This window comes from Hippocampus guttulatus, chromosome 1 (assembly GCF_054856545.1).
Source record: "Hippocampus guttulatus isolate MCC_2025c chromosome 1, RoL_Hgut_1.0, whole genome shotgun sequence".
NCBI classification, from domain to species: Eukaryota; Metazoa; Chordata; class Actinopteri; order Syngnathiformes; family Syngnathidae; genus Hippocampus; species Hippocampus guttulatus.
In genome coordinates this window covers 33,416,522-33,441,934 of record NC_141261.1, presented here as the reverse complement: position 1 = coordinate 33,441,934, position 25,413 = coordinate 33,416,522, and the positions used below count along the sequence as shown (strand labels likewise).

The 25,413-nt window shown below is 45.7% G+C and overlaps 1 protein-coding gene across 1 annotated transcript in view; it reads left to right on the top strand.

Annotated features, from left to right (window-relative positions):
- plxnb3 (plexin B3) overlaps nucleotides 1–25,413 on the top strand; it is a 129,221-nt gene that overhangs the window by 83,410 nt on the left and 20,398 nt on the right. Inside the window, exons 16-29 of the mRNA XM_086127400.1 lie at nucleotides 3,792–3,897; nucleotides 3,991–4,127; nucleotides 5,096–5,272; nucleotides 5,344–5,509; nucleotides 5,581–5,712; nucleotides 8,678–8,782; nucleotides 8,873–9,034; nucleotides 9,118–9,269; nucleotides 9,354–9,454; nucleotides 9,530–9,747; nucleotides 9,817–9,995; nucleotides 10,092–10,158; nucleotides 10,241–10,387; nucleotides 10,556–10,633. Coding sequence (XP_085983526.1) covers nucleotides 3,792–3,897; nucleotides 3,991–4,127; nucleotides 5,096–5,272; nucleotides 5,344–5,509; nucleotides 5,581–5,712; nucleotides 8,678–8,782; nucleotides 8,873–9,034; nucleotides 9,118–9,269; nucleotides 9,354–9,454; nucleotides 9,530–9,747; nucleotides 9,817–9,995; nucleotides 10,092–10,158; nucleotides 10,241–10,387; nucleotides 10,556–10,633 — 1,927 coding nt within the window. The remainder of the gene's footprint in view (nucleotides 1–3,791; nucleotides 3,898–3,990; nucleotides 4,128–5,095; nucleotides 5,273–5,343; nucleotides 5,510–5,580; nucleotides 5,713–8,677; nucleotides 8,783–8,872; nucleotides 9,035–9,117; nucleotides 9,270–9,353; nucleotides 9,455–9,529; nucleotides 9,748–9,816; nucleotides 9,996–10,091; nucleotides 10,159–10,240; nucleotides 10,388–10,555; nucleotides 10,634–25,413) is intronic.

Here is a 25,413-nt window from a genome sequence, read left to right as displayed (position 1 = left end):
ATTTTGACCTTGGGGTTTCCAGTCCATACTCCGCACAGATGTTTCGGTAGACTATGCCAGCCACCTGGTTATAGCGTTTCATGTAGGCTTTCCCAGCCAGCATCTTACACCCTGCAGTTATGTGTTGGATCGTCTCAGGTGCCTCTTTGCACAACCTAAACCTTGGGTCTTGTCTGGTGTGGTATATCTGGGCCTCAATGGCTCTGGTGCTCAGGGCCGGCTCCTGAGCAGCCAGGATGAGTGCTTCTGTGCTGTCCTTCAGGCCAGCCCTCTCTAGCCACTGATAGGACTTCTTGAGATCAGCCACTTCATCCTGTGTAGGGGCTTGTCCTCCCATGATGGTCCCTCTTCCAGCGCCTCATCCTCTGTTCCCCATTGTCTGAGACATTCTCTGAGTACGTCATCCGTTGGAGCCTTCTCCTTCATGTATTCATGGAGCTTGGATGTTTCATCCTGGACAGTGGCTCTCACACTCACTAGTCCCCGGCCTCCTTCCTTTCGGCTTGCGTACAGTCTCAGGGTGCTGGATTTGGGATGGAACCCTTCATGCATGGTTAGGAGCTTTCGGGTCTTAACGTCCGTGGTCTGAATCTCTTCCTTTGGCCACCTTATTATTCCTGCAGGGTATCTGATCGCTGGCAGGGCATAGCTGTTTATTGCCCGGGTCTTATTCTTGCCATTTTGCTGGCTTCTTAGAACTTGCCTCACTCGCTGGAGGTATTTGGCCGTAGCCGCTTTCCTTATTGCCAGTTCGAGGTTGCCATTGGCTTGTGGTATACCGAGGTACTTGTAGCTGTCCTCAATGTCTGCTATTGTTCCTTCAGGGAGTGAGACCCCTTCAGTGCGGACTACCTTTCCTCTCTTAGTCACCATCCGACTACATTTCTCAAGCCCGAATGACATCCCGATGTCACTGCTGTAGATCTTGGTTGTGTGGATCAGGGAGTCTATGTCCCTTTCGCTCTTAGCATACAGCTTTATGTCTTCCATGTAGAGGAGGTGACTGATCATAGCTCCATTTCTGAGGCGGTATCCATAGCCTGTCTTGGTGATTACTTGGCTTAGGGGGTTCAGTCCTATGCAGAACAGCAGTGGGGAGAGTGCATCACCTTGGTATATGCCACATTTGATGGACACTTGGGTAAGTGGCTTGCCATTGGCTTCAAGTGTGGTTTTCCACATCCTAATTGAGTTCGCAACGAAGGCTCTTAGGGTCCTGTTCACCTTATACAACTCCAAGCATTCAGTGATCCATGTATGTGGCTTCGAGTCATAGGCTTTCTTGTAATCAATCCAGGCTGTGCACAGGTTGGTACGTCGGGACCTGCAGTCTTGTGCGACTGTTCTGTCAACCAGGAGCTGATGTTTGGCTCCTCTGGTATCTCTACCAATGCCCTTCTGTGCTTCGCTCATGTATTGATCCATGTGTCCACTTATCTTAGCCGCAATGATGCCTGACATGAGCTTCCATGTTGTGGAGAGACAGGTTATTGGCCGATAGTTGGATGGGACTGCACACTTTGAGGGATCCTTCATGATCAGGATCGTTCGCCCTTCGGTTAGCCATCCTGGGTGAGTCCCATCCCTCAGCAGCTGGTTCATTTGTGCTGCTAGGCGCTCATGGAGTGCTGTGAGTTTCTTTAGCCAGTAGGTGTGGATCATGTCTGGGCCTGGTGCTGTCCAGTTCTTCATATTTGAGACTCTTTCCTGTATGTCTGCCACTGTTATGGTAACTGGGTTCTGTTCAGGGAGGTTGCTGTGCTCCTCTCTCAGGGTCACCAGCCATTGTGCACTGCTGTTATGTACAACCTCCTTCTCCCATATGCCTTTCCAGTACCTTTGGGTCAGCTCCGTTGTTAAGCCCCTGCCACTGAGCGTACACTTTCGCAGGTTGTGTTGCGAACAGCCTGTTTATTCGTCTGGCCTCATTCTCTTTTGTGTACCGCTTTAGGCGGCTGGACAAGGCTTGGAGCCTTTGTTTGGCAGTTTCGAGTGCTTCAGGTATGGTCATCTGGATGTACCTCTCGGGTATCGGCCTTTTCATCACACCTCTCTGGGCCTCCGTCAATTGACTCACATCTTTCCGAGCCGCCTTGATCTTAGCCTCCATGTCCACCGTCTTTTCCATGGTGGGTAACATATCTCATGGCTTCCATGGTTGCTCTTATAGCCAAGCATCTCTAGGATCACTGATGCTGAAGCGTATATCAGCTCATTGGTTTCCGTGATCGTTACGGTAGGGATCGCCCTCAGTGCTGCGTTCACACTTTCCATGAGGCTTTCAGGTGGTACTTCAGATAGCCGTTGTAATCGGTTTCTAGGTTGCCCAGCTTTCATTCTCGCCATGATCTTAGCTTTCAGGTCAGTTGCTGCCTCGCTCAGCATTTCATTCATTGGGGCTGGCCTCCCAATCTCATCATCTGCATTCGTTGGGGCTCGCCTCCCAATCTCTGGTATGAGCTCCTCCTCCGATCTGGCAGCTTGGGGCCCTTCGCCATGGAACCTGCATTGTACCTCATCAATCTCAAGTTGTGACAGCAGTTGCCGTTTGTGGATGTTGGAACACTGAGCTACTAGTTGTTTCGTGGTCAACCGTGACTGTGGGTTTCGAAGTAACCATTTAGCCCACATTCTCTGCATGTAACCCCTCTGACTAGGGTTGCTTGAGTAGTAGCATTCCAACAGAGCCATGTTATCGCATCTCGCCCATCTCCGCTTTGTTCCAGTAGCCCATTTTTCAAACGATTAAAATATGTAATCTAATCTAATTAAAAACTTAACTGTCATAATTAACTCAAATGAACTAAAAGTTAATCGTGATTACTCATGCATTTTTTATCGTTTCTGAATTTCCTTTCATATTTTTTGTCCTATTTTTCCCATTTTAATGCTCTCATCAACATGGAATCATGAATCAGTTTTCTATGTGCAAAATGGAAATATTTACTGAAATAACAATTTCGATTTTCAATTGAAAATTGAAAATCACTTGGAGCAGTTATTCACACATAATCTCTCACACAATATTACTGTCCATCAACAACAGTGAAAAAATATTTTGTCACACAACAGCTGCTGTAACAGCTCTGATTATGGAATCAAAACAGAGCAATATTACATTATAAATTGCACATCTCAGGTAAACTCGTACTCAGCCTATAGTGGATTTAAACCATGGTTGCATACTTCGTTTTTCTCAAGTTGAGCCATGAGCCTCCAGCTAGCTCCTGGCCAGCTATCCCCGCGCAGCCAACATGTTTATGATCAGACATTTGGTATTAATGAGGAGGAGGTGAAGAGAGATGTGCTGCTTCTACCACAAGCCCAATCCACCCCTCTCTTTCTCTCTCTCTCTCTCTCTCTCTCTCTCTCTCTCTCTCGCTCTCCCTCTCTCTCTGCCCCCCTCCCTCCCTGCCATGCACGTACTGTAGCAAACATAAGTTACAGTATGCCAGAGAATCAACAGCCCCACCCAATTTGCTGGGCGGGGCTGTGAAGATGGGCAGCCAATCAGCTCACGTGATAAATCCACTCGTACTGTCATTGGTCAACGTCGCACTGGGAACCAATCATGTGCCTTGAATGAGTTTCCGTTACCTATACAGTACAGGCATGTACGAAACCTCTGACTTGTTTGGCATTGTTTTTCTTAGTCCAGTACTTTGGAAAAAAAGCCCGCAATGTACTGAAGCCGGATAAATGAAGCACGATATAGGGAGGGATAACTGCGTGTTTGTGTGTGTGTGTGTGTGTGTGTGTGTGTGCGTGCATGTGTGCGTGCACATGTACAGGATTGTGTGTACACTGCAGGCCAGTGACAGGAAAAGGAGAGGGCCTGTGATTGTCACAATGGGAACAAGCCGACCAGGCAGGTCTAAGAGCTACTTCAACTATCAGGTCAGAAGAAGCTGGCCTTCCAGAAGGTTCATCAGAAAGGCAACAATCGGGTGATAGTATAGTGATGGCTATTTTTCCTCCTTGTACATGCAGGACCCACAGATCCTGGATGTGCTTCCTGACAAAGGCCCGCTTTCTGGAGGGACCAGGGTGACAATAAAAGGACAGCAGCTCCTGACAGGCCAGCCATCCCAGCTAAATGTCTTCATGGGTACAAGGCCCTGCTACATGTGTGTATTCTTTATCCTTATCCTTCTTTTTGTATACTTACTTCTCCTCCCACTTGAAGTCCTGCTTCCCGTTCTAAATTCCATCCCTCATTCCACTCCTACTTTTAGTTTTTCTTGTTTCTCCTTGTATTACTACTCATTATCTGAGGTGTTATCCTACTTCCTGCTCTTAAATTAAATTCCTACTTCGAATAAAAACAAACAAACAAAAACCTACAACTATGTTCGTCCTCATTGTCGTACTTCCTATTCCAAATTCTATGTCCACGCCGTTTTGTAATTGTACTCACGTTTGGAGTTCTACCATTTCTATACTTGTACTTTGTGTTCCTAATTCAAAGTCTCTCTTCTTTCGGAAAAGTATAACGGTTTTAATCCATTTTCCCTTTTCATCCCAGTTCCATTCCTGCTTCATCCCTACTTTCATTCTCACTTTTGTTAATTTCACAATTGTTTGTTTGTATGCCTAGTTTTTATTTAAATTAAAACCAGATATGTCACAATTGAATACTTTTAGAATTTATTATTCTATCAATTATTCCATTGATTACTCGAATAATCATATTTTATTTTGCATTATAGTGTATGATAAAACTATTGTTCTCCATGATTGTTTAAAAACCAATTATTGTAGTTTATTTGTTATTGTTCAGCGAGTAAAAACCACTTAACAACTATTAAGCAATAAATACCACAGGAGAGTGGTTGATGTTGTACTTCCCCTTTTTGAAACAGATTCCGTTCCTGGTTTGGTCATTTTTCGGTAAAAAAAAAAAAAAAAGTAAAGGCACATGTTAGTAGATGACTTACTTTGTTTAAATAAAATATAGAAATCAGAGAATAATTACTGTTGAGAGTCTGAAACAAAGAACATTCTGTCAATTTTAAGTAAAGCAATGGCTTTCAACAATGTCTCAATTATTGACATTCACTTCATCGTGTGCTCACCTGGTCTTACATGTCCTCAGAATGGAGCAGGTCAGTGACATTTTGCTGGTCTGTCAGACTCTCTCCACCAATCAAACGGGTATAGTTCCTATCCGGGTGTTCTTCAGCAAGGCTGAGCGTTCTGTTCCCAACGTGACATTCCGTTACGTGGATGACCCAGTCATCACTGAAGCCATGCCCGCAGAGAGCTTCTATGCGTAAGACAGAACAGATTCAAACCAGTAGTTCTCATGACTGTTGCCTGATGCTCATCACTTCGTGTCCTCAGAGGGGGGCGTGTCATTCTGGTGACTGGCAGAAACTTAGATGTGGTGCAACAACCAATCATGTCTGTGTGGGTGGAGCCTGTGGACGTCGGGAGGGTGAGACGCAGAAGACGATTGGCTCTTATCAGCACCAAGCACCAGTTGGTCTTCAACGGCACCATGGCAACGGTGAGGGAGACAGCGGCCTATCAGTCAAAGCTCACACTTATCTCTGACTTTCCGCCTGTCTTGTCTCTCAGGTATCTGAGCACTGCTCTGTCCTTTCTTCCTCTCAAATGGCCTGCCTTACCCCTTCGGTCTCCCCAGAGGTCAAAGTGAAGGGCGTCTGGTTTCAAATGGACAATGTCCATGTCCATTACAAAAGCATCAAGGTATCTCGTCTGCAGCAGTGAAAAAAGTAGTCACTACACTTCAAGTCAGGGTTGACACGGGGCCATGTGGCTGAACATAAAAATTACCTAGCCAGTGTAGTTCGCCACATGTTTATCTGGCCAAACCTTTAGCCCCATTTAGCCAGTCTTCGTTACTGATTTGAAATAATAACAATAATAATAAAAAATAATAATAATAATAAGGCATCAGTTTTATATAGCGTGGTAGTAGACAATAAAGATGCTTCACAATAGATACCGTATTTTCACGACTATAAGGCGCCATTAAAAGTCTTAAATTTTCTCCAAAATGGACAGGACGCCTTATAATGCGGAGCGTCTACTGTATGCGCCGAGTAATAATAATACAGTGTGTTTTGTGTATGTGTCAAATACAGAAATAGCACCCGTTACTGAGACTGCGCCCAACAATACGGTGTGCCGAATGGTCGTGAAAATACAGTACATTAATCATGCACTCATACATTCACCTTCTGGTGGTGGTAAACTATGTTCTGTAGCAACGGGTATGCTGGGGCAAGCAGGCGAAAGCATGACTGCCTGTTTCCACCACCGGCTCATCCCACCATCATCAAACATGCACACGCACAGTTACCAAGAAATATAGACTTCACGAACAATGCTACATTTACATACAGGACCTATGTTAACGTAAATCTGCATAGTCACCTCAATTGTAACATTACCTCAACAGCTTTCGCCTTGTGAGATCATCTTGTCTTCTTTAAACTTTAAAGTCCCTGCCTCCCCAGGCAAATGTTTATTTCCAATAAGAGAAAAAAATCTTGCTGACAGTTTCCGCTGTAACTCCAGTTAGAGCTGTCACTGCTTTCTTGTGTGACGACACAAAAAATAAACTTTAAACTTTACTCAAAAGCTTTCATCAACTCTCAGGCCACCATACAAATTCTTACAAGCATTTTTCAATCATCATTAAGATGTTTGGAGAATATTTTATTGAGTGCATGAGGATACCCTCCATGTGATGGCTGTAAGCAACATTAACACTCTTTACTTCTGTCGCCAAGAGTGCTATTTTCTTCAGTTACTGTGAGAGAATTAAAATCTTTGGGAATCTCAAAAAGTAGTGCGCAAGAGTCCCTGAATTAATTTATTAATTAATTTATTAATAGATTTACAACAATTAAAACACGATAATCAAAAGTTTTAGCATGTCATGCATCCAGCCAGTTTCAACCTTTTTTAAAAATCCAATACAGACCAATACAGTAGAAAAAAACTTCTCTACAACGAAATCATGTTTGCAGCAAGAAATTTTTCACAACAGGGGGTTTTTCACTGTAGCAAATTTGATCTCAGATGTAAACACACACACAAACGTATGTGTACATGCACACACAATCGTATGTGTACTCTTTATTTTTATTCCAATAGTGCATAAGTATGAGCACACACTTATTTGACACTTCATATAGTTAGTGTAGAAAGAAAAAAGGGAAAAAAATTGCGAAATTTACGATCAGCATTCACTTTCACTTACATCAATTTCTTAGATAATGTCTTATTTTGCTTCCTCCGTCTTTCATTTTGATCACTTTTATCCTCTCTTCCAGCATCAGAGCGCTTCTTGTCTTAGCTGCTTGACATCCAAAGGTCCGTTTTGTAGCCATTTTAGCAATGCAATGCTCATGCTGCGTCTGAATCTAACAATAACAGATACTTCCTGGACCCGGTGGCTTTTCTTTCCACTATCTCACTGTCTCTAACTCGACCTCCCCTCGATCGCCACCCAAGACAGCGTTGCTCAGCTGATGTCATGCAGTGAACTTTTAGCCAGCCACGGGGCGCTTTGTAGTCCTTGATGGCCATAGTGCGATGACCTCTTCAAACAACATAAAATTGCCCTTGCAAAACCATTTGCACACCTAATAAATCTTTCCATAAATTAATGTAGCGTGCCATTTGCCTGGAAGACTTCTAGGGTTGCTCCAGTCGGAAAGGCTGGAGATAAGACCAAAGTAGACTACCGGCCGATAAGTATCATCCCAGTCATTTCAAATTACCTCAGAAATGGATTGCATCACTGCTAACTGACCATCTTAACAGTGGCAATAACCCAGTAATACCAAAAATACCATTCAACCGAAACCACAATTTGTTATTTCCATGAGATCATCAAAGGTCGAGTGCATAGGTGTCAAACTTAGGTCCTGGAGGGCCGCTGTCCTGCATGTTTTCCAAGTCTCCCTGTTGCAACACACCTGATTCAAATGATCAGATCATCAGCAAGCTCTGCGGAAGCCTGACATCGAACATGTTCATTTGAATCAGGTGTGTTGCAACAGGGAGACTTGGAAAACATGCAGGACAGCGACCCTCCAGGACCTGAGCTTGACACCTATGGTCTAGTGCAGGGGTGGGCAATTATTTTCGCGGGGGGGCCAAATGAGAAGCAGAAAATATTGTGGAGGGCCGGGCCAAAAGTTAGAAATAGAAATAGAAAATAAAGACGATAGCACAATGTCTTTGTATGCCAGTAATAATGTAACATTCTCCTCCACCACCACACTGCAAGGGGTTGACTGTTACCAAGTCAGCGGTCAAGCATGACACAAAATATTGTGGGATGGCTATGGAGAGGACTACATTTCGATCAGGGCTCAGTGTCACAGCTTTGCAGCTCAACATTATCACTGGAATTATACGTACTGACCCTTTAATTGTGAAGTGCAATTAGATTGTTGGGATATGCTGGGTTTTTATGTGCAGAAACGAATGTAATATTTGTGTGTTCTTCCATTGTAGGTTGGTAGCAATGGTAAATTGCTAATCGCTAACCCTCACTACCATGCCGCCAATGGAAAATTTAGGAAAATGAATTCAAGTACAAATCTACTTAAGTACAGTAACAACGTCCAACCGCTGCCCATCTTCCTGTCACCACCTGTCTGAATGACACACCTTTTACTTGTCTGTCTTTCAGGGCAAGAGCTTTATCTACTATCCCAATCCACGCCTCTTTCCACTCAACCGCGAAGGTCTGGATGCTCCGTACCACTTCAAGGCTGGCGGTGTGATTGCTGTGGAGGTGAGCTGATAAAATGTTTGTTGTTATGGAAACATATCACCACTGTGTCACTGCCTACCTTAAAATGTACCTTTGTGTGGTTGCCATCAGGGTGAGGGCCTAACGCGAGCGATGTCCAGACAGGAAGTGTCGGCTCGTCTTGGAGACGAGGAGTGTGAGGTGAAGACGCTGGACAGCACTCACCTGTATTGTGAGCCACCTGAAGTCCAACCAATGAGTGTGTATGACAGCAGCCATCTACCCCGCCTCCAGGTTGGTTTTTGGAAGTGCACTGCTGATAGAGGTGTTCCTATTAAATGGCATGCAAGTTTGAAAACACTGTGTGACTGTCACAGGTGGTGATGGGTAACCTGCAGGTGGACTTGGGAATGGTGCAGTATGACAGCGACTCTCAACTGCCTCCTATCCCTTTGGCTGCTCAGATTGGTTTGGGGGCTGGAGCCGCCGTCATCATCCTATCAGTGTTCATCATCATCCTCATGTATAGGTTTGTCTTTGTCATGCTCTATTAAATATAATTACAGGGTTTTAGCCAACTTAGTGTCTTATTCATGAAAGTTTTTGCATTTAGGAGAAAGAGCAAACAGGCCCTAAGAGACTACAAAAAGGTTTTGTTGCAGTTGGAAACATTGGAGATCAATGTGGGCGATCAATGTCGGAAAGAGTTCACAGGTCAACAAAAACATCAAATTTTGGTCCAAATGTGCCCAATGTTTGCTTGAAGAGTCTTCTCAATGTGGCTTATAGACCTGATGACAGAAATGACGGACTTGAGCAGCGATGTGGGAGGACCAGGTCTCCCCTTGCTAGACTATCACACATACGCAGAGAGAGTTTTCTTCCCTGGCCACCAGGCGGCGCCGCTGAGCCACCAACTAGACCTACCAGAGTCCAGAAGACACACAGTGGAGCAGGGCCTCCAGCAGCTCAACAACCTGCTCAGCAATAGACTCTTCCTCACGAGGGTGAGTGGGGCAATGTGCGAGATTGGGGGACACCGTGGATGTTGGGTGACAACCAGATCTGTCTTGCAGTTCATTCACACCCTGGAGGCACAGCAGGGCTTCTCCCAGCGGGATCGTGGCTATGTGGCCAGTCTCCTGACCATGGTGCTGCATGACAAACTGGAGTATTTCACTGAGGTCATGAAGTGTCTACTGCAGGATTTGGTTCAGCAGTACGTTGCTAAGAATGCTAAACTCATGCTGCGAAGGTATGTTAAATATTTCAGATGAGGAAACATCAAGAGGAAGAGGTTTTGATATGATATGAAAAGTGTACAAATATGTGCCCTCATTTGATGTTTCAGGACAGAGACGGTTGTGGAGAAGATGTTGACCAATTGGATGTCTATATGTCTCTACTCCTTTCTAAAGGTACATTCATTTTTGTCCCTCACTGTGTCTGCCTTGAGCCTATCATTTGTCTATCTGACACCCGCATGTATTTATTTCTCAGGAGGTGGCAGGCGAACCGCTTTACATGCTCTACAGAGCCATAAAGTATCAGGTGGACAAAGGTCCAGTGGATGCTGTGACGGGAAAAGCCAAGCGTACGCTCAACGACAGCCACCTGCTACGAGAGGACATAGATTACTGCGCTATGGTAACAGTGGCAATGCACACTTGCAATCACATCATTGGATTGAGAGATATTCAATGTGTGTGTGTGTGTGTGTGTGTGTGTGTGTGTGTGTGTGTGTGTGTGTGTGTGTGTGTGCGTGTGCGTGTGTGTGTGTGTGTGTGTGTGTGCATGCGTGTATGTGATGTTCAGACACTTCTGCTGAAGAATGCAACTGATGACAACTGCCCTTGTCCTGTAAAAGTGCTGGACACTGACACCATCACACAGGTACGTACCTCTTCAGGTCAAATCTATGGCCTGTCTCCCTGTTCCTCATGACTCACATCCACCCATGTATCAACTTCTCACTTTTCTCTCTGTGACCTGTTTGTTCCTCACGTCTTGCTGAAGCAGGCTCTGTCTGGATAACAGCAAGTCAGTTTTTAAACGAAGGGAAATAACTGTACCTTAGGTCCTGCAAATGCTCTCTTCTCTGAAATGCTCTAAAGCTAAAAAAGTCTTTGGTCTGGACAGTAACCTCTTCAAACAACATAAAATTGCCCTTGCAAAACCATTTGCACACCTAATAAATCTTTCCATAAATTAATGTAGCGTGCCATTTGCCTGGAAGACTTCTAGGGTTGCTCCAGTCGGAAAGGCTGGAGATAAGACCAAAGTAGACTACCGGCCGATAAGTATCATCCCAGTCATTTCAAATTAGCTCAGAAATGGATTGCATCACTGCTAACTGACCATCTTAACAGTGGCAATAACCCAGTAATACCAAAAATACCATTCAACCGAAACCACAATTTGTTATTTCCATGAGATCATCAAAGGTCGAGTGCATAGGTGTCAAACTTAGGTCCTGGAGGGCCGCTGTCCTGCATGTTTTCCAAGTCTCCCTGTTGCAAAACACCTGATTCAAATGATCAGATCATCAGCAAGCTCTGCGGAAGCCTGACATCGAACATGTTCATTTGAATCAGGTGTGTTGCAACAGAGAGACTTGGAAAACATGCAGGACAGCGACCCTCCAGGACCTGAGTTTGACACCTATGGTCTAGTGCAGGGGTGGGCAATTATTTTCCCGGGGGGGCCAAATGAGAAGCAGAAAATATTGTGGAGGGCCGGGCCAAAAGTTAGAAATAGAAATAGAAAATAAAGACGATAGCACAATGTCTTTGTATGCCAGTAATAATGTAACATTCTCCTCCACCATCACACTCAGCACCGGTTCTCCTCAAGGATGTGTACTGAGCCCCCTGTTGTTCACGCTCTACACATTTGACTGCTCTCCAACTCTTATTAGCGGTCCAGTTTGCGGAAAGTTTTTAACATGATAACAATCAAACCATTCTAGGAAATGTTCATTTACCCGAGCCACAAGCAATTCACTCTGAGCATGGAAATTGCCACAATCGGACTGAGTAAGAATCGCTTACTCTAAAGTATCGTAGATTTGAGTCTTTCCGACTCCAGGCGTCTCCTGAATGTTTCATACACTGTTACCCGCTTCGTTTAATCAGATACAGTACATATCACTTCTCTATTGGTCATTACTCTCTCCCTCTTTCTTCATCTTCCCCTCCCTCCCTGTGCTCTGCAACTTGAAGTAACTGCGCCACCTGGTATTGAAATACCTGTCATTACAAGTCCAAACGAAATGAATGCAATCAAACCTTAATTGTGCACCAATCTTCGGCGGGCCGGATTAAAAAGACCAACGGGCCGGATCCGGCCCGTGGGCCGTAGTTTGCCCATACTGTGGATCAAGGTGGTTATGTGGGAGCTGTCTTCCTGGGCCTGAAAAGAGCTTTTGACCCACTCAATCATAATGTAGTCATTGAAAAAATGTCCGACTTCAACTTCTCTGATGGTGCACTCTGCTGGATGAGATCATACGTGTCAAATAGAAAACAGACTGTTCAGATTGGAAACTCAATGTCACCTTACCTTGGGTGTTCAACAGGGGTACCCCAAGGCTCTATCTTGGGCCTAATTCTGTCCAGTCTCTGTGTAAATTACCTACATACAGTCTGCCCAGATGTTAATTTGCACTGACCATATTTTCACGAACATTCGGCGCACCGTGTTGTTGGGCGCAGTCTCAGTAAGGGGTGCTATTTCTGTATTTGACACATACACAAAACGCACTGTATTATTGGGCGCAGCCAGGCATGGTAAAACATACGCCAGCTTAACTCTTTTACACCCTTTGACGTATAAATACGTCAATTAGCGCATAGCCGCTCCCTCCCCATGACGTATTAATACGTCAATCACATTTTTTCATGGGGGAGGGTGCAAGAGAGTCTGATGCAACTTCTCACCACAGGATTAGGCTTGACGGCAATGTTAAATAGCAAAAAAATGGCCATCGGGTGGCAGTGGTGCAAAAATCAACCAGGATCACGCCGCAGAAGTAGTAGAAAGGGCGTACAGTGAAGGAGGGGCATATGTGGATAGTGGATTGGAACATTAGCAACTAGCAACGATGGAGAAAAGGAAATAACTAACTAAAAAGGATTTTTTTCGGCATAAAAGCGTCCTCGAAACAAAACAACAAAGGAGATGGTGTTTGTATGGAAGAGAAAATGATGCTTCGGTCACGTAATCGAAAGCGGCACCCGTCAAACGTCGGCCTGCACAAACATGGCATGCTACACGCGGCCTGCATAGCTCACGCCGAGTTTCGAGTTCATCTGATGAAGATGAACTTGCTCCATGTCAGGGACCATCGCTTGGCAGAGCATTTTGTGCCTCCCGTGGGGCACATCGCCCACAAATCGTCTCCCCGGCGACTTCCAGCGATGACGGCAAAGAGGCTGCATTGCTTCGCATGGCCGACGCCGGTCACACGTCAGCGATTCGTTGGAATCGTCTCGTAATGACGACGGCGAAAACGATGAATTGGAGAGCGATTTGGATCCCGATATGTCGGACGAATACGTGCCTTCGGACATAACGGAAAGCAGCTGAGAGTCCTCGCCTGAGCCGCTGGAACGAGGAGGTAACTGCTGACTAGCTTGCAAGTTCCCATTCAAAACTTCATCACTTCTTATGCCTCATCAGTCACTTTTATGTACCACTAGATTCCCCGCTATACTATAAAGTTGCCAGTAACACTAATCATTTATGTACAGTTGATGCATCTCGTAGATGTGGATGAAAAAAATGCGCCGTAAATGTGCTGACTTGCATGTCGCCATACGTTTTAAAAAAACAAAACAAAAAAAAACAGGACACATTTGGTCCGCTCAGCTCTGCTAAAACCACTGGTGTTAAATTCATATTCCATTTCATGTCAAATTGGATGCTGAGCAACGTGGAATGAATGGTGTAAATAGCAGTGTGCGAGCATGTATGTGTGTGTGTGAGAGATGTTGAAATGTAAGTGGAAAGCAACAATAAAAAAATAGAAAAATAAAAGTGTGGTAATTGTACATACTTCTATAAATTACAGATTGTCCAACCAGAAGCCAAAAGATGACGACTCCTCGCTTTGGTGGTGGAAAGAAAGGTAAATAAAATTATTGTACCTCACTCTGCAGCAAGATATATTTGCAACTTTTTATGTTTCTATAATTTATAGGTCGTGCATCTGGACGTGGTGGGATGAATCAATGTGGTGACAAACTGGATGGAAGCCAAAAACCATCTTCTCCACAGCTGCACTTTTGTTCATAGTTCAATAGTTTTGTTGTGTGCAAATAAATTATTTTGCTACAAAAACATTATTTGTAATGTTCTTTTGTAGGAGGAACACATTATTGAGGTATTTGAGCTGTCACAAAAGCAAAAAATAGTGTAAAACTTGAAATGCATGCTTTTACAAAAAGCTCATTTTCTCTGGATTTCTGCAGAAAATCAGCCTTTTCCATAAAACTTAGCAGTTTTCTAATGCTGATTGCCAACGAATGGAGAAAGATAGAAACAAACTTTTTTTCTGCCGAAAGAAGAGAGTCTCACCTTTCTTTTGACAGGTTACATGTATATAAAGCCATAGAACAGAAAATTCTGTGGGCCTTGCAAATCAGTCGAAATTCAGTAAAATATGAGGGTATGAGGGGGTTGCTCCAGTGAAAAGGGGTGGTATTCAATGAGTTAAACATACGGCATGCATGCACGCACGCTAAAAACATGTTTTTAAAAAGGCAACGGAAGCAAAACTGAGTTCGGTTGTACTTTATTTCGCCATTTTACAATGTACTCACGCGACTGGTACCTGCTAGGGGCGTGCCTTTAGCATCCTCTTACACGCCCACCCTTCACTCATTGGCGACTGGTACCTGCTAGGGGCGTGCCTTTAGCATCCTCTTACACGCCCACCCTTCACTCATTGGCGACTGGTACCTGCGAGGGGCGTGCCTTTAGCGTCCTCTTACACGCCCACCCTTCACTCATTGGCGACTGGTACCTGCTAGGGGCGTGCCTTTAGCGTCCTCTTACACGCCCACCCTTCACTCATTGGCGACTGGTACCTGCTAGGGGCGTGCCTTTAGCGTCCTCTTACACGCCCACCCTTCACTCATTGGCGACTGGTACCTGCGAGAGGCGTGCCTTTAGCGTCATCTTACACGCCCACCCTTCACTCATTGGCGACTGGTACCTGCTCGGGACGTGCCTCTCGCGTCCTCTTACACGCCCACCCTTCACTCATTGGCGGACTTCCGCATGCCTGTCGTCACTCACTCCGCCTTTTCTCTATATAAACAGCGTGTCGGCCAGAGGTGCTCTCAGTCAGGTTTTGGAACTCGGCGCATACACTAGACGCTCCGCATTATAAGGCGTCCTGTCCATTTCGGAGAAAATTTAAGACTTTTAATGGCGCCTTATAGTCGTGAAAATACAGTATATACTGATGATACAGTGCTATACAGGTATGTCCATGATAAATCAAAACAAGAAGCTGCAACAAAACATGACAGCTCTCGTCAATATGCACGCAATGATATTCTCACATATAGATTATTTCTTTACAACTTGGACACACACAACGTAAACTGTACTAAAACCTATCAAGTCTCTCTTTTTCTGAGAATATCTGTCAGAATCCCCTGTGAGAAAGAATTACAACTCCCACCTCCAGCAGAATTTCTCCCACGTCCATGGGGATGTGACGGTCATTCAGTCTGAGCGGACCGTGTTCCGCGCCTCCATGAATGAGAGGGCTCTTTGTCGATGTGGCTTTCAGGAGATCGGTGTTTGTTGTGGCAGCAATTCCCAAACCTACTCGTGGACACCCTTGGTAAGGGTTGCTGTCAAGCTGAAGAATGAATTATATTGGGCCAATTTTGGTCTGTGGCACTCCAGAAGCAGGAGGCAGCTTCAGAGGTTGCTGAGGCAAAAACTAAGCGGTGGGGTGAGTTCGGAGGAGCCATACAAAACAAGGAAATTCTGGTCTACCATCCAGCATCTTAGGACGGGGAAGCAGTGCACCATCAACACTGTGTATTTTGGAGGACTCGGAGCATTGTGAGTCAGTGGGGAGAATACTTTGAAGATATCTTCAACTCCACCACCATGCCTTACTTTGAGGAAGCAGAACCTGGGAACTCTGAGAGGCTCACAGCGATGGTTAAAAAGGTCCTTAGTGGCAAACCTTCCAAAAATTCTGAAAGACTGTGGATGTTGTGGGGCTGCCCTGCTTGATGTGCCTCTACAACATCACATGCGACACAGGGGACAACACCTCTGGATTGACAAAAGGTAGGACTGGAGGCTGTGTTCCAATTATAGAGGATCACACTCCTCAGCCTTCCTAGTAAGTTTTATTCAGGGGTGCTAGAGAGGGGGGTCCGTCGGGAGGTCGAGTGTCAGATTCAGGAGGAGCAGTGTAGTTTTCGCCCCAGCCATGGAACAGTGGACCAACTCTACACCTTTGGCAGTGTCCACGAGGGTGTAGCAGAGTTCGCCCAACCAGTCTACATGAATGTGGACTTGGAGAAGGTGTTAACCGTGTCCTTCAGGGAGTTCTATGGGCAGTGTTTCAGGAGTATGAGGTAGCGAAACTGCAAGGACAGATGCCTGCAGTTTTGTCCCTGTACCACCGTTGTCAGAGTTTGGCCATTACTGCCTGCAGTAAGTCGGATTTGTTTGCAGTGAAGGTTGGACTCAATCAAGGTTGTCCTTTGCCACTGACTCTGTTAGATGGCCTCAGTATTGCATGTTTGCTTTTTGCTAATCATGTAGAGCAGGGGTGCCCAAACCTTTCGGATCGAAGATCTACTTTTCGATCAACTAACCTCCCGGGATCTACCCTTAGCGGCACGCTACACACACACGCACACACATGCACACACACACACACACACACGCCAATGATGAGAAACAGCGTGAAACTGAGGCATGCGACGCACTTTTGCAGCCTGTTAACTATCGTAGCTCACACGTACCGTTTTAAAGTGCTTCCCTGGACCCTCCTAGATTCCTATTCTTTCCCCGTGCCCTCTGTGAATTGTACACGAAGCAAACTCTGAATGAGATTAATGACGATAAAAGACAGAGCGCAACAGCTCTGATCACAAGCTGCAATTGCAGACTGCTGAATGCTAACAACTTCCGGTGACGTAATCTCAAGCCACCGTAAATTCAATATTTACCTGCTTTATTTTATTTTTTAAATATTTTTGGTGAAAATTAGACTGATAAGATGATTAGGGTGCAGCGTACATGAACACAAAAAAAATATGTTACTAACATGTATAAAGACACACATATGGTAGTTTGTTTTTTTTCTCCTCGACACTCTTCGGATCTACTTGGGCCCTGTCTTAGATCTACCGGTAGATCAGGATCGACGTAATGGGCACCCCTGATGTAGAGGCACATAACTGGCTTCTTCAAGTTGTGATCTCCAACTCTCACTGCAGCGGTTCATAGCCAAGTGTGAAGAGGTTGAGATGAAAATTCTCAATTGGAAATGGGTGTAGCACCCTCTCTGGGTCTGGAATGAGATCCTGCCCCAAATGGAAGAGTTCAAGTATTTTGGGGTCGTGTTCACAAGTGAGAGCAGAATGGAGCGGGAGATCGACAGGCGGACCAGTGCAGCATCTGCTGTGATATGGTCACTGTATCATTCCATCTTGGTGAAGAAGGAGCTGTCAGAAGCTCAGTCATCCGAGAGGGTCTTGGATTTTGACCTGCTGCTCCTGCACATTCAGGAACCAGATGAGGTGGCTCAGGCCTCTGGTTAGGGTGCTTCTTGGACACCTCCCTGGTGAGGTATTCTTGGCATGTCCCACTAGGAGAAGGCCCCATGGATGACCCAGTACATGCGGAAGGACTATGTCTCCCAGGCCTAGATCCCCCCGGAAGAGATGGATGTAGAAAATAAATGGTTGAAAAGATATAGATAGACAGATCGATAGATAGATAGATAACATATCATGGGTAATGTGGTTACAGAAGTTTGCACAGCCTTTTAAAACCAACCAACTTAAAGTCTTGTTAAATGACAGGCAAAGCAGACCTGCCACTGTTTAAAATGATTGATTAAAAGCCTGTACTTGTCAAAATTTGCTACAGTTACTTCAGTGTTGCTTGTTCGCTCCTTGGCGGCCTCCCTGACCAGTTTTCATCTCATCATTTCATTCATTTTAGAGAGATGTCAAGTTCTTGGTAGTGTCACTATTGTGCCAGATTATTTCCAATTCCCATTTACAATGCTGATTCGCTTATTTATTTATTTATTTATTGATTACATTGGGACAGTGCACATTAATTGACACGAGAATAAACAGTGAAAATGTTCCGGATTTTGCATAAATTGTAGTTTTCAGCCGTAGTCCCAAGGCAGGTTTCTAAAATAGCACAGTGAGACACAGAAAACTTTAAAACCATGATCACAGAAACAGCAGAGTCAAACTAAATCTAAAATATATCAGCAAAATACAGAGGAACACAAACAAACATATAGTGTGATATACAGTAGCTAAATAATACATTCCATTAAAACACTTTGTCAAAGATGTGTCATGTGATGGTGTGCTGTGAGTACCCCCTCACTCATACGTGTTTCCTGCAAAAGTACAAAGTACCATGTTTTCACATCCATATGGCACACCGTATTTCAAAGGCGTAGTCTCAGTTAACGGTACTATTTGTGTTTTAGACATACAAAAGGCACATTGTATTATTGGATGCTGGCATGGTAAAACGTATGTACTGTAAGCTTAAAAATTACAGTAGCTTAAAAATGCACACTAATGTATGTTTTGAAAAAGGCAGCAGGAGCAAAACTGAGTTTGGTTGTACTTATTGAAGTATTTGATATATACTGTATGTATTTGATATACTCATGCTATTTTTTGATCAATCCTCATCCACAAATGCATCAAAGTCCTCATCTAAATTCATTTTGTACGTGCAAATACTTTTTCTACTTTCTTCCCTCCAAATTTTGCTACTGTAAATCGCAAATTTCTCCATTGTGAGATAAATAAAGGTTTTCTTATATTATCTTTCGTGCTGTCAAGGGATAAAAAAATTGTGAGATTAATTAATTATGATCTGCAATTAATAATAATAATAATACATTTATTTTGAAAATGCTTTTCATCATTCTCAAAGACACTTTACAAGAGTTTAAAACACAAAATAAAAATGTGCATTAAAAGCCAAGCATAAATGATTTACAAAAAACACATTTTGATGAACAAAACAAAACAAAATATGGGTAAAAGAAATTAATAGGTGTTAAAAGCATTGTGGAACAGTTTTAAGAGATGATTTGAAGGATTGGAGGTCAGTACAGTTGCGGATATCTTGTGGTCGAGCGTTCCAGTGGGTGGGGGCGGCGACAGAGAAGGCTCGGTCCCCCCAGGTTTTGAGCTTGGTCACGGGGATGGCGAGGAGGTTTGTGTTTGAGGAGCGGAGGTTGCGGGAAGGAGTGTATTGGTAAAGAAGGTCGGAGAGGTAGGAGGGGGCCTGATTGTGAAGGGCTTTATAGGTGAGTCGGAGGAATTTAAACTGAATACGCTGGGGAATGGGGAGCCAGTGTAGGATTTTAAGGACGGGGGCGATATGATCACATGTGCGGGTGTGGGTGAGTAGATGGGCGGTGGCATTCTAGATGTACTGTAGTTTACTGAGGAGTTTGGAGGTTGTACCGTAGAGGATGCTATTGCAGTAGTCAAGGCGGGAGGTGATGAAGGCGTGGATGAGGGTTTGAGTGGCATTGAAACAAAGTGAAGGGCGGAGACAAGAAATGTTTTTGAGGTGGAAGAAAGCAGTTTTGGTGATTTGGGTGATGTGTTGGTCAAAAGGGAGGTTATTATCAAAAAGGACACAAAGGTTGCGACAGTGAGAGAATGGGAACAGGGTGCGGTTGTCGAGAGTGAGGTTAAAGTAGGGGGCTGTTTGGGTGAGGGACAGAGGACCGATTATTAGCAGTTGAGATTTAGTGCAGTTAAGAGTGAGAAAGTTTGTTTGCATCCAGGATTTGATATCTGAAAGACAGTTAGACAGGGTGGAGGAGGTTGTTGGGGTAAATGATTTGGTAGAGATGTACAATTGGACGTCATCAGCGTAGCAGTGGAACTGGAGACCATGATGATGAATGATTTGGCTGAGGGGTAGAAGGTAGAGGATGAAGAGAAGAGGACCAAGCACAGAACCCTGGGGGACACCTTGGGACAATGGCGCAGTGTCGGAAGAGAGGTTGTTGATGTGTATGAATTATTTCCTGTCTCTGAGATATGAGCAAAGCCAGGTGAGGACTTTGTTGGTGATTTTTAGGGATTGCAGGCGAGAGAGTAGGATGGAGTGGTTGATGGTGTCGAAGGCGGCTGTAAGGTCAAGAAGGATGAGGATGGAGAGTAGGCTGGAGTCAGAGGAGAGGAGGAGGTCATTGGTGATTTTGAGGAGGGCTGTTTCAGTGCGGAATCCAGTAGGCGAGGAGATGAACAGTTAATTCGTTTTTTAGATAGTCTTTTGAGCTGGCGTTTTCGGGTTTGAAGTTTGCGGTGTTCCAGGGTGTATCAGGAGCGAGTGAAGGAGACAGATTTGGTTTTGATGGGGGCGAGTTGATTGAGACAGGAGGAGAGAGTGCTGTTGTCGTAGTTGGTGAGAACAGTGGGTTCATGGAACAGTGGAGGAGGTAATATGGACAGATGGTTGAGGACGGAGGTAGAAATGTCAGTTGGGGAGATGGATTTGAGGTTTCTGAATGATATGGTGCGCTTTTCCTTGGGAAGGGGGGTAGGGAGGTGGAGGTCCAGAGTGATAGCCAGGTGATCGGAGATGTTGAGGTTGGTGTTAGAGAGTTTTTCGATGGTGAGACCGGGAGAACAGACCAAGTCCAGAGTGTGGCCCTGGATGTGGGTGGTGAAGTTATGAATTTGTGTAAGACGAGTGCTTTGATGTTGAGTGAGCGAGTGTTAAATAGAGCCAATTTGAGGATTTTGTGATGTGGGGGAGACAGTGAGGATTGGGAGAGTGGGTGGAGATTTGGATTTGACATTTTAAAATATTTTCTCTCGTTATTGTAGTCGTGAGGGGATTGGCTGTGATGATGGATTGAATGGGATAGATGGCAGCAGGACGAGACAGTGACAGCTGTGGCCTGTTGGGGGGACTATGGCAGGCGTAAGTGCTGTGTGTTGGTAAAATGGAGGAAGGGGAAGGTGCAGGTGTGCGATCTATGCCTAGTCAACTTGTGGAGTGGTGAACAGCATGCTGGACATTTGCTGCCAGTACTCGGCTGCCTAGCTTTTTGGGGTGAAAACCATTCGCCTTTAAAAGAGATGAAAGGCGCCAAAATACGTTAAAATTGTCAATGAAGCCCATATTGTGGGTCCTGCAGGCAGTTTGGAGCCAGATGTGAAGGCTAAGAATGCGGCTGAAAATGCCCATGCCACGGTGCGGAGAGAGTGGGCTGCTCATGAAAATTGATTTCCCTGTAGTGTTGAGGAACTGAAGAAGTTTGTAGAAGGGACCTTTGGTGATTTCTGACTGCCGGTGGGATGGATCAACACAGCCAACATGTACAATAATTCTATGGACAGATGGTGGGAGTGGATGAAGCAGGCTGGGGAGTTTTGCGAGGATGATGGGAACAGTGGCTCCGGGTAAGCAGGGTGTTGTTGCGTTGAAGAACCGGAGGTTTCAGGTTATGGAGTTGCCAACAATCAGGGTGGTCGGAAGAAAAAGGGGGCGAAGTGGGCAGGCAGGGGTGGGTGAAGGGAGAGTGGCTCTTGGCATAGGTTTAGTCAGTGGTGGTGAAGTGGAGGCAGAAGAGCGCGGGAGGAGACCAGGGACAGTGCGCTGCGGGGCCTGAGTGAACTGAGGGAATGAGCGGCGGTGAGCAATGGAGGAGAAGGGGTGCACAGGATTTTCTAAAGAAGGGATCTGAGGAGAGGGTTTCATTTTGGACTGTGTCGTGGATGGCGGGGAAGTTTTTGGCACCCCAGCAAGAGGAGGGAAGTCACGGACATTGAGGATGTCAAAGGTGTTTCTCAGCTGGATATTGGACTGCGGGGAATGGTTGGGATTTGTGTCTTTCCCACTGCGTTGTATCAGGGACCTGGGCGCAGGCTTGTGGGGGGTGGAGCTGGACATGGACCTGGGCTTGGCACCCAGTCATGTCCAGGTGTCATCTGGATCGGCGAGTGGTGAGGAGACTTCAAGAGCCGGATCGGGAGTGGTGGCCTTGTCAACTGAGGGAGAAGCAGATTTGCCGGCAGCAGCTGTGTCGGTGAAAGATGGAGACTCTGGTTGTCCAGGACCAAAAAGTGATTGTCTCCATCTGCAGCTCAGCATCGCGGATATGGTAGAGTGTGGAGATTCTCTGTTCCAGTTCAGCAATCTTCTCAGCAAGGCGGGTGCAGCTGCTGCAACCGTACAGAGAGGCAAGAGGAGGCATGCGTAGAGTATGGTGTAGGTTGTAGGCCAACTGGTGGTTTGGCTAGCAACAGGTGGTTTGGCAAGCAGCGGGTGGTCTGGCTAGCAGCGGGTGGTTTGGCTATCAGCGGGTGGTTTGGCTAGCAGCGGGTGGTTTGGCTAGCAGCAGGTTTGGCTGCCACCACTGAGCCTCGCTCGTTATTTCGTGCTCTTTCTCGCCGTTCGCCATTGCTTGATAGCTCGCTAGCTGGTGCTCTCTCTCGCTGTTTGCCGTCACTCGGTAGCTACCTGCGACCTTTAGTTTCGACCACCAGGGAGAATATCACTGTCGGGATAAATGCGTCGGATAATAAATAAAACAGACCCTTAAAGCACAGTACTGGAAGTTAACACTTTCGAAATAACACTGTTCATCATGACAAAATAAAATGCTGAAATAAATATCAACCACTTCTAATAGGCTGCAGAGGACATAGCAGCTATGCTGACTTCATGCCTCGTACGCAGGGTGTTCTCCTTGAGTTTAGTTTGGCGAAGAGCTTTGCTATGGCTCCCTCTATTGCTCACGCTTTCGGTGCTAACGTAGCCGTGGCTGCACTCGTGACTGGGTGCATTGCATTGATGTAGGAGGCTAAACTTGAGCTGCTTCGGTGGTAAGCAAACTCCTTCTTACAAACTAGGCACAACACTCTACCTTTATCAATAGTGCCATCCAGGCATTTTTGGAATGTAAATTGCCGAGAACTCTGACATGCTCCTCCATTTTCAGCTCTCCTCTCCTCACGGCTGCTTACTTAGCTCGCCCAACTCCAACGGGAGCCATTTAGCTTATGCTGAACAAGCCCAAACATAATGACAGCCAATCAACGTCCGCTTCAGGCTGTGACTGACAGTTGTTTCCCCACCCTCAACAACTCAAACACAGGAAGCCAACACATAAAAAGGACATTAGAAAAAGGCAACACACCTCCAGAAACAATAAAGTTAGAGATTAAAATTTAGATTAGAAAACATAATGCACTAAATATGTAAGATATAAGATATCCTTTATTTGTCCCGCAATGGGGAAATTACAATCAGAATTCAGAAAGGAAAAACGCTGGGTAGGGAGAGGGAAAAAAAAACACGCTCGAACTATCCTCTTCCGAGGATAATTTAAGTCCAGGATAAAAAAGACCCTAGCACATGAATAAGCATTAGACAGTTACAACAAGTCACAAGACATAACATGTATAAGGGGGGGATGAATGGGAAAGATGTGAGTCAATTGACGGAGGCCCAGAGAGGTGTGATGAAAAGGCCGATACCCGAGAGGTACATCCAGATGACCATACCTGAAGCACTCGAAACTGCCAAACAAAGGCTCCAAGCCTTGTCCAGCCGCCTAAAGCGGTACACGAAAGACAATGAGGCCAGACGAATAAACAGGCTGTTCGCAACACAACCTGCGAAAGTGTACACTCAGTGGCAGGGTCCTAACAACGGAGCTGACCCACCAAGACTGGAAACTGAAAGATACTGGAAACGCATATGGGAGAAGGAGGTTGCACATAACAGCAGTGCACAATGGCTGGTGACCCTGAGAGAGGAGCACAGCAACCTCCCTGAACAGAACCCAGTTACCATAACAGTGGCAGACATACAGGAAAGAGTCTCAGATATGAAGAACTGGACAGCACTAGGCCCGGACATGGTCCACACCTACTGGCTAAAGAAACTCACAGCACTCCATGAGCGCCTAGCAGCACAAATGAACTAGCTGCTGAGGGATGGGACTCACCCAGGATGGCTAACCGAAGGACGAACGATCCTGATCATGAAGGATCCCTCAAAGGGTGCAGTCCCATCCAACTATCGGCCAATAACCTGTCTCTCCACAACATGGAAGCTCATGTCAGGCATCATTGCGGCTAAGATAAGTGGACACATGGATCAATACATGAGCGAAGCACAGAAGGGCATTGGTAGAGATACCAGAGGAGCCAAACATCAGCTCCTGGTTGACAGAACAGTCGCACAAGACTGCAGGTCCCGACATACCAACCTGTGCACAGCCTGGATTGATTACAAGAAAGCCTATGACTCGATGCCACATACATGGATCACTGAATGCTTGGAGTTGTATAAGGTGAACAGGACCCTAAGAGCCTTCGTTGCGAACTCGATGAGGATGTGGAAAACCACACTTGAAGCCAATGGCAAGCCACTTAACCAAGTGTCCATCAAATGTGGCATATACCAAGGTGATGCACTCTCCCCACTGCTGTTTTGCATCGGACTGAACCCCCTAAGCCAAGTAATCACCAAGACAGGCTATGGATACCGCCTCAGAAATGGAGCTATGATCAGTCACCTCCTCTACATGGATGACATAAAGCTGTATGCTAAGAGCGAAAGGGACATAGACTCCCTGATCCATACAACCAGGAGCTACAGCAGCGACATCGGGCTTGAGAAATGGAGTCGGATGGTGACTAAGAGAGGAAAGGTAGTCCGCACTGAAGGGGTCTCACTCCCTGAAGGAACAATAGCAGACATTGAGGACCGCTACAAGTACCTCGGTATACCACAAGCCAATGGCAACCTCGAACTGGCAACAAGGAAAGCGGCTACGGCCAAATACCTCCAGCGAGTGAGGCAAGTCCTAAGAAGCCAGCTCAATGGCAAGAATAAGACCCGGGCAATAAACAGCTATGCCCTGCCAGTGATCAGATACGCTGCAGGAATAATAAGGTGGCCAAAGGAAGAGATTCAGACCACGGACGTTAAGACCCGAAAGCTCCTAACCATGCATGGAGGGTTCCATCCCAAATCCAGCACCCTGAGACTGTACGCAAGCCGAAAGGAAGGAGGCTGGGGACTAGTGAGTGTGAGAGCCACTGTCCAGGATGAAACATCCAAGCTCCATGAGTACATCAAGGAGAAGGCTCCAACGGATGACGTACTCAGAGAATGTCTCAGACATTGGGGAACAGAGGATGAGGCGCTGGCAGAGGGACCATCATGGGAGGACAAGCCCCTCCACGGGATGTACCACCGGACCATAACTGAAGTGGCTGATCTCAAGAAGTCCTATCAGTGGCTAGAGAGGGCTGGCCTGAAGGACAGCACAGAGGCACTCATTCTGGCTGCTCAGGAGCAGGCCCTGAGCACCAGAGGCACTGAGGCCTAGATATACCACACCAGACAAGACCCAAGGTGTAGGTTGTGCAAAGAGGCACCTG